The sequence below is a fragment of the Teleopsis dalmanni genome, chromosome 2 (assembly GCF_002237135.1).
Source record: "Teleopsis dalmanni isolate 2A chromosome 2, ASM223713v2, whole genome shotgun sequence".
In the NCBI taxonomy this organism is placed as follows: Eukaryota; Metazoa; Arthropoda; class Insecta; order Diptera; family Diopsidae; genus Teleopsis; species Teleopsis dalmanni.
The window spans coordinates 36,272,721-36,282,563 of record NC_051847.1 but is presented as its reverse complement, the minus strand read 5'-3'; the positions used below and the strand labels follow the sequence as shown (position 1 = coordinate 36,282,563).

Sequence of the window (9,843 nt, the reverse complement as noted above, 5' to 3'; positions counted from 1 at the left end):
TTAGAGTTCTGTAAATACTTGAATGTTAGACTGCAATATATTAACCGGTTTATTTTTATTTTATAGTCAATACTTTGCATATTAAATGAGTTAAATATTGTATTTAAGCAAATATTTTTGGAGGTTGCACAGGAAATGCATTTATTGAATTATTTAAAAAGAAAAAATATTAAACAACCACGACTTGTGGCGTCAACCATTTACGGGCTATCAGTTAAAGACAATTTATTTGAAATTATTTTTAAATTTATTTTTCATTTACTTTTACTTTTGTTTGCAGAAATAACAATTAAAAATGATTTGAATTGCACTTGCTTTCAGATATTTCGGGTATTTCGGCATGAGTAAGCATTGCGCTGATATGCGCCCCGGAGGTGAAATGGTCGAGTCACTTCAACTCGATCAACATATGCAAGCGTAGATTGCGATGAAATTAATGAGACAATTATGTGGGCTCAGCATTTGGGTAGCCGTAAATCTAAGGCTTATCAGTCAATGTAGAAAGAAATAAAGAATTCCATAAGCAATACTCAAAACAATCGCATATAAAAATTATTTTTAAAAATAATTCATTCTAAATACATGAGAAAGTGAATTTAAAAAGTTACTAAAATGAATAAAGTCAGTTTAAAAATATATTAACGGGTAATTCATTAAATTAAGGAGAAAAGAATATTAATAGTTATATCGCTTGAGATCTGACACTATTAGCAATCCGAAAAGCTAAACGGTTATGACAAAGTTGGTTATTGAACAATATCAGAATAACAGATCGGTTTATACTTAAATCTGGTAAATAAACTTCAAGGAACTTTATTTGACATCGATGAAAAAGTTATCACCGAAACTGAGGTATACTTGAAGGCCAAAGATGAATCATTCTACAGAAGTGCTGGAATGATTGCATTCTCTTAAAGGAGACTACTTTGATGAGTGAAGTCGAATTGGACAAAGAAGTCACTTTTTTATTGGTTATCCTGCGAAAGTGGTATATTACCATATATAGCGAAAATAAAATTTCCTGAAAATTGATTGCTGTTCAAAAATAGTGCCTATAGAAATATCTCCAATAAATTCTATAAATTACATACATATATGTGTTGTGTTTATATTATTATTATATATATTTAGATATATAAGGAGTAATTATACGAAAAATGAAAAAGAAATTTCTAGCGTGTTAGTTTCATTGCGCATGACAGTTGTTTTAATGCAGAGATGTTATACTTTGCAAATTTTGAATTGTTTTGACCGTAAACTAAAATGCTTTTGTGTATATATAATATTTCTCTACTTATACAGATATTATTTAAGGATATTTTAATATGTTTGTGTATTGTTCTCCTAATTTATTTATTAAATAAGTTTTAAAATTTTAAAGCACGGGTATTAATTTTTATCATCTCTGCATATAAATAACAGTAAACAATAACAGCCCTGGGTTATTATCGATAAATTGACAATATAAAATTTTTTCATATTTCAATCAGTTTCTCTGGTACAACCGTTGAGAATTGACGTCTAATATGGCAAATGCAGCTAGAGGTTTGTGAAATTTATTGATTCTAACCATTTTTATAATATTCTTATTTCAGATAATGTGCTTTACGATGATATTTTTACTATCGAAGAAGTTGACCCAGGTGGCAAGAACTTCGAAAGTATTTCACGCATTGTTTGCCGTTCACTAGGTTTTAATGCCACATTGTTATTGGATGTATATTCATGGGTATTTTCGGTAGAGGTAGGCATCAATATTCGTATGGTAATTGTTAATAGCCTCAATTTGGATGGTTCATTGGGTGAAGAATCATACGTTCCAACAAAAGAAAGAACGCTTGCTGATGACTTTGATTACGTAATGCATGGAAGATTTTACCAAATGGGTAACTCTATTGAAGATGATGGCCGGCCAGTTTCAATGCATGCCTCTTTTGGTGGGCTATTAATGTCTCTTACTGGTGATCCTAAATTATTTGAATTATTCGTACCAAAAAGCTTCGTATATTTGATGCTTAAGCGAACTTATTAAATTTTCAATTAAATTTAAAATATTCATCGTTTAGTATCAAATTACAAAAATTATTAATAAAAGCTTAACTAATTTTTGCATCTATTTACTTTGAACGATAAGTATGAACAGATATAGGATAAATGAAGAAACTTCACAAAGCATAACTTTATATTTAGGAAACAGGATTATGATTTATGAATTTATGGAATGTAAAATTTTGACATGTGAGCATTCTTTTTTGAACATCCTTTTGACAGTCGTTTAGGACAAGCGCTATTGATGAAAATTTATATGGAAATGTTTGACAACTTCTTTTTCTAGACTCGAGTTTTCATGACGTCTCATGACGTGTTATAATTTTTGACACTGAAGATATTGTATATGAAACCCGAAAAAAAATGCATATGTGATATTAGTTCATTTCTTTTATTTTGTACAAAATTGTCTGCCATTATTGCAAAAATGGTTTGTAGTATATATCTGTCACCGGAGCCTCGAAATGACTATATCTTGAAGGTCTTTTTAATGGTTAGCTTCTTAATCATTTAAAGCTGTGTCTCAAGAAAATGCACAATTTTGGTTTCTAAAACTAAATTTGGACTGTATAAATAAATAATTTCATGTGACACATTTTTACACAAAGTAACGTGTCAGTATACATGATTTTGATATTTAGAAAACGGGTACGTTTCTGGAGATTACGTTGTTATTAAACTCTTACTTCAGTATACTGGTATATAGGAACCCATGCAGAGAAATGATATCTTCCTTACAATACTCATTGCATAAGTTGTGGAAGCTTGCAGGGAAAAAAACTATCAAACGTTTTCTTTATGAATGTCCGGCTCTGGCATCCAGACGAAATGGGTGTCTCGGGAAATATTTTTTTAACCGCTTATCAGACGCAAGTCCTTATCAATTTTACATCGAATTTTACCAATTTCTACCGAAGCTGTTGAAGATGATTTTAGATGACTCAAACTTATTGATATAAATCTCTGGAGACAACCAGAGAGAAGAATAAGGGTTGCAAAAATACTTAGTGTATCCTTCAAGGTAATATGGTTTAGATAAAATTACAGTTGATATATTAAATATTTCATAATTAACTTTCTAAAGTATTTACCTTAAGATATTATAGGTTTCTATTTAACGAAGTAGTTACGTCTACAATTTTATTGAAAAAATAATAATTGACAAATAAAAAAAAGTATTAAAAGCATAACTATGTAAATTGCAAAAGTATTCTCAATTTAAATATTTTACATAATTTTTATATTTTTTAAATATATTTATTCAGAAATTAAAATTTTGGCACAAAATCCATTATAGCAAAATTATATATACTTTAAAAACAATGCCTAGGCTTAAGAATCTGAAAAGGGTAACATTAACTCGGAACCAATAAGATTCGTTAAGAAATAAAATTTTTAAAATATTTTCAGTCAGTTCCAGAAATCAGAAAGGTTGAATCATCACTTCCTTCCAGTATACGAAGCTGTTGCCACATACCCAAACTGGGTGATGAAAATATAAGACAAAAGTACAAAAGTGTGTACAGAAAAGTGCAAAAAGAGTACATACAAGATATAGAGTTCTACCAAAATGTCTTGAGCAATTTCATGCGAATACCGCGAAGTGCGTTTAAGCCCTTATCCTCGGAAGAAGGGGCAACAAATGAAAAGAACGACGATTCTTTAAACTATGAACCGAAAACATTTACAGAAGAGTATTGTCGAAATCACAAGTCATCGAAAATAGAATTCCAGCATCGGCTAAAAGCAATAGTAGATCGGACGCATAAGGTTAAAAGTAAACAACTCTTACAAGAGGTTGAGGAGAAAGAAAAATCGTTAATGTATTATTGTTATGTGGCCACCGTACCACCTTTAATTGGAGCCTTAGGCTGGTACTTTTGGTGAAATAATGATTTCGAATGTTTAGTGGAAAATATTAACAATAATAACAAAAACTAATTTAGCATACTAAATGATCTAATCATAGTAAACTAAATTTGTTGTTGTTATTATCTTTAATATAGAACCACATTTGACGAAAATCAAAAATAATTTTTATTATGTTTCATATATATAATATTACGGGCTAATGCTGGAACTGAGTGTCAAATAAATAGTAGATATTTTCATTTAAATTCGAAGTTAACATATTCTGAATGGAGCATTTTGAGATCTAAAATAAAGCTTTTCAAATAAACAGCGTACATGTTAATTTTGTACAAATATTTTTTCATAAACTCAATAGATATTAAAAAATAATTATACAATAATATACAAAAAAAACAAACAAAACCGATAAAAAACATAAACATAACATATACTACTGTAGTAAGACACCAATATACCAATAAATTTGCAGAACGGATGAAAAAACAGATGTTGAGACATAAAAACCATTCATGTTAACTTCAATATAACCACTCGAACGATCCTCTAATTTATGGATCCGATCTCTGTAAACGTTTTTTGGAAGGTCTGCAAAATAATTCTTTATGGTAGCTATCAGCACATTGTTTTATGATAATTTCTTGAGGTTTTAAAAACACTCAAAAGTCTAAGAGAGCTTAATATTGGGTTTAGTGATCGTTTTTTGTGCTATGAGAGCAGATGTACTATATAATTAAAAATGGTTTGTTTTTCTAATTACTCCAATAGGTATTAACAGAAATGTTAGTACTTGGTCAATGAGTTTAATGAGAAGTTTATTTATTAAGAGTTTCAAAAATACATTCTGACATTAATACCTTCTTGGCATTTGTTGGGCACGAACTCGTTGATAAGCCGAAGAGCAGGTTTCAGATCACTTTTTGGTTTTGCAGACAGACTCCAGTACCCCCCTGCGGGTAAGGGATCTAGAATATTCCCGCAGTAGATATGCTTGTCGTAAAAGGCGACTAAAATTCCAGTGCCAATCCGGTACTTGTGTAGGAAGTACGTATGGTAGTGAGTGAGCACGGCACTTGCACCATCTGACCAGAGATGATCTGAGGTACTATGGGGGTCAGTGACCCGCAGCTTCGGCTGTACTGACCATTGGTGTTGGCCTCGTAGTGGCTGTTAATACCCAAACTCACGCGGGAAGAATGAAAACATTATGGTGCATGCGGCGTAGAGTTGCGTATTCATCACCGGGTGCTACAGCCCACATTGTAGCAGAATTTGTAGGTAGACCTCGCATTAAACCAAGATGGAAATAATGACCTACACGCATTTCTTCATTGGTACCTGCGGAAGTTAATTCCAAGGGGGCGCTTATTGATGCATTGTATCAAGACGTTTGCTTTTGAGTAACGTGATGTTAAGCCTACACGGTAGGTAATCACGTAAAACACTGGAATTTTAGACTCCAGTACCTCTAATCTCAACTTTGCTAAACGTGGCTTTCGCTTTGTTGATACGAGCATCATCTTTATCAGCTTAGATTCTAGATTTTATGATAGTATTATCATAACTGTGAGCTCTCTTAACTTTTTATGATAATTTTCTATGTTGGCATATGTTTTTAATTTATTTTTAGTTGATTTATTTTTTTTTTATTGGTAAGATTAGTATTCCTTATCCGAATCTAAAATTTTACTAAAATAACTGACTTCTCCATACCTCCACAATGATTGCGTCAATTTACATCACATGGCACTTGTGTTTATATTTATTGTAAATAGATATGTTCAGCTGTTTCCTTCGCATCCTGACCATATATTCTTAAAACTATAACTATTCCGAATTTTTCTTAAATAATGTTTATAATAAGCAAATATGCGTTGACTTACCAAATACAAACCAACTTACGCTTATTGAGAGCAAATTTTCTTGGGTAATAGAATAAACATCCGCTAATGTTGATTGTTGCAGTGAAGTTGAAGAGAAACAGGTGAATATCTTCATCGAAAACAGAGGTAGTTTCTTTCCTAACTACACCTGAAATACGTTAGAAAATAAATAAGTGTAAGTAGCGATGTTAAAAAATATTTAAAAAAAATATTGACTTTTTTTGGAAATCAAATTTTAAAAATATTCTTATAAGCCCCCAAACGTAAGTAATGCAAACCATAAATGCAGCTGGCTTAAGGTAATCAGAAACTGTCAGTATCGTTTCCCCCTCACGCAAAGGGGAATTCTTTAGAGGCATTTAAGTTTTTTAATTATTTTACTTTCACTTGTGCTTAAGTGACTTTGGGGTGCGCTATTTTTGTCAGCAATTCATTTTTTAAAGTAGAAAATAGTCTCGTTTTTCTAATTTAAAAATAAAACCTGAAAATCAAATTCTTCACAGAAGCGTGCCACATTCGAGGTTCTACTTGATATATGCTTCAATGTTAAAAGTTCAAATTTAATTTAGTTTCTCTCACTTCACTTTAAGATGCTTATTTGTCAGTTGAATGCCTCATTTCTGTCGTTTTCAACAAGTAAAATTGTCGCAATTGGATGCGGTGCCTCGTTGCAACCATTAATATTCCAAATGAATAATAACAAATATCACTAAAGCAGATGTAATGGAAATAAAACTTTCAAATAAGTCTATGATATAAAATTTAGTTATTGATATATAAAACTGTTAATATGAGAGTTTATAATCTATAATTTTCAAAAGTAATAGTAAGAATATAACAATAAGGCATGCTAAATGGAAATATAGGATGAAATTATATTTAATCTTGTATAGAAAGACTATTTGTAGTTTTAAGGGTTCAAGAGGTTCCGCAATATGTAAGAAAAAACGAAAAAACTAGAATAGAAAGAAGAATTGAGCTATTACTAAGTGTTAACAGAGATAAAGTGAGCCCAAGGGCTATCTGAAAAAAACAGTTCTATGATCAGATCTCTAAATACGTGCTGTCATACAGCTCTAACCTTATGTTAATTATAAATGAATGCATGTGACTTTAAATTTAATATTAATTTATATTAAATATGTTTTGTATTATTGATTCTTTTATTATATACAATAAAATAGAGTTTATACAAAATCTGAGTGTAGCGACATCTATAAGTGAATGATGGTAGGTGTATGCAGTACACTTTATCAATTTGCTGTCAAAATTTGAGTGAACCCTTCACTGCATTATAGTACATTACTTCATGCAAAGCATCATTTGTGTCAACTATTTCTCCAGATTGAATTTTTTGATTCGGCTCTATTGATTTATGAGTGTTTCTTAAATTGGAAGTCTCAAAAAATCCGCAACGCTTCATGTAAAGGCAATGGACTTCCTGACAGATACTATTTGTAACAAACAAGAATAAAAGGTTGAAAATTATAAACGATTTGTACTATGTTTAAGCCAAGTTTTATCGGATCTGGAACAGACTGCTTAGGTATATATTTAATTATAAATAATATCATACAAATAGACGATTAAAGGAGAACGCTTCGACACTAATGTGGTCATCAGAAATTCTTCGACTAACATGAAATTCGAACGATGAGAGCAAGAAACAATCCAAAAGATTCGATAAACGTCACCCGGGCTATTGTCACTTGAAGTAATAAACCTTCTATGTACTTTATACTTGTTTTAAGCAAACTCTTATCAGTTTTTGGCAGACTGTGTATATATTTACATATAAACTATAAAATAAAATTTGATCATAGGACATATAGTTATAAAATTATTCTAGCCATCTAAATAACTTCGACTTATGGTAATTCTTCAGCGTTCTATTGGTTTGCATCCATAAATTCTTTGTCGTATTTTTAAACGTAATATTATCGGATTTGGGGCAGATTGCGTATATATGTATATATAAAAATTCTCAAAAAATAATTCCAAATTATTTGAAATTTTTTAACTGTTTGCCAGAGTTAAGATACAAAAACTGTAACATTTATATAAACATACACAGCTTATAACACTCTTCAGATTTCAAAGAACTCACGCATGATCTATAAATTTATAATTATTCCTACAAATAACCTAAATACTTAACCAACTGACCAATTTAGATGCAACATTGTTCCCACATGGTTAGAAGAGACGCCTACTTAAATGAAATTAGGTCGAAAATAAAGATTGATTAGAAAAAAAATATTTATATATACATATCTTTTATATACGAGTATATTTTTTATACGCAATAGAAGCATAATTTGATTAAATATTGCTAAACACATCATGGGAAAAATATTTCTATAATCTTTTTTGAATAATGTAATGAATGTAAAAGAAAATTACGATTGTTTGCATTAAAGTAAATGCAATATTGCAATTCACATAGCAAAAAAGATATTTTCCAAAAAAATTGTATCGACAAAGAAAAGATTAATATTTATTCACACAAAAGCAACAGAAAAGGATAATTGTGTTAGCCAAGCATTGATAGAAAATTATATAAAAAAAATAAAACAAAATATTTTTACATTGCAAAAGATATAAAATGCATCATTATGCATGTATAAAAATATCCTTTGTATCCTTTCATAGTCATGATCGTAATTTCATTCACACATTATGCGGTTTTTAGCTGCGATTACACAAACAAATAATATTGAAAGTCACAAAGATCTTAAAAAAAAATTCTTAAAATTAAACATTGAAGAAAAAAAAATTTTATCTAAAATATGCATTTTCACTTTCCCATGACTGCATCACAAATAGCAAGTGCAATGCTTACTCTCACGCATATCCTTGCTGCCGCAGTGTCACAATCTCACATGTGAATAGACTGCATCACACATTGCACAAGTACACAAATGTGTAAAAATTGTGTAAATTGTGTAAATAAAGTCACATGTATTCTATACAATTCGATTCGCTTAATTCTCAAATATCCTTTTATATCCTCCGTCACTTTCACCATGACATTGTTGGGTACATATTTTCATTTAGCAAAGGATTGCTTAGGATTGCTTATGTGCAGGTGACAGGACATTTGTCACTTCAAAGTAGCGAAGAAAAGTCAGCACAAAAAAGGATTTTTATAGCGATTTTTGGTGTGCAAACATTTGAAAAGATATTGGGGTGCACTGATATATGCATGGATGTATGTCTTCTGTAATGATCTTTGTAATCCAATATAAATATCATGACTTTTCTATTATTAGTAAATAAAAATTACAATTGTTGCGTGGGAAAAGTAAGATTTTGGTTAAATTTTGTTTCTAGAAGGGGGAAAAATAATTATTAACTTACTAAACTCTGTAAAGGTAGAAATCTTTAAAATCAATTTGCAATTAATAGACATTTTTTGAATAAAGAAATCGAATTCTGCAGGTGGTAGCGTAGAAGTTTATGCTGACGATAATCAATTAAATAAATATAATAAAAAAATTTTTGTTGTTGCAATTCACTACTATTCAATAAAAATTTTAATATTGAAGACCACAGTTTACATTAAACATTTATTTTGTTCGAACCTTAAAAATCAATTTAATTCGAGAAAGAATAAATCTCTCTTTAAATATAAATATATAGACTATACATATCAAATATAGATTAAAGAGAATAAAACCAAACTTAGGCTGACGATGCAGCTAGCAATTAGTCTTCAGTCGTTACCCAAATTCGATCTGAATTAAGTAAAGACGGCGGAGTACAGACTGGTCAGATTAAACTGAATTTATGCTGAATTGAAGCAATCAATTAGACTCCAGTTGGTCCCAAATACCATTAAAAAAAAAACGAATTTTTCGCTACTCATTATTTCTTGACCAAATACTGTGGGCTAAGGATAGATGGGAATATCACTTAACTTTCATTTCTGACTAACAAGTAGATAATATCCAACTTAACTCAAGTTAACTTCAGAAGTGAATTATAGATCTTAGATCTTACATTGAACTAGAAAGCACATAATTCAAGGACTACAAATATG

General features: G+C 30.2%; 2 protein-coding genes across 2 annotated transcripts; both read left to right on the top strand.

Annotated features, from left to right (window-relative positions):
- Positions 1-1,439: 1,439 nt before the first annotated feature.
- On the top strand, positions 1,440-2,040 carry LOC119684085 (DNA-directed RNA polymerases I, II, and III subunit RPABC3-like). The gene is made up of 2 exons (XM_038098035.1): positions 1,440-1,545; positions 1,596-2,040. The coding sequence occupies exons 1-2, from the start codon at positions 1,527-1,529 to the stop codon at positions 2,030-2,032; spliced, it is 456 nt and encodes a 151-aa protein (XP_037953963.1). The 5' UTR covers positions 1,440-1,526; the 3' UTR covers positions 2,033-2,040.
- Positions 2,041-3,243: 1,203 nt separating this feature from the next.
- LOC119683832 lies at positions 3,244-4,228 on the top strand. The gene is made up of 2 exons (XM_038097692.1): positions 3,244-3,398; positions 3,460-4,228. The coding sequence occupies exons 1-2, from the start codon at positions 3,372-3,374 to the stop codon at positions 3,934-3,936; spliced, it is 504 nt and encodes a 167-aa protein (XP_037953620.1). The 5' UTR covers positions 3,244-3,371; the 3' UTR covers positions 3,937-4,228.
- The last annotated feature ends 5,615 nt before the right edge of the window (positions 4,229-9,843 follow it).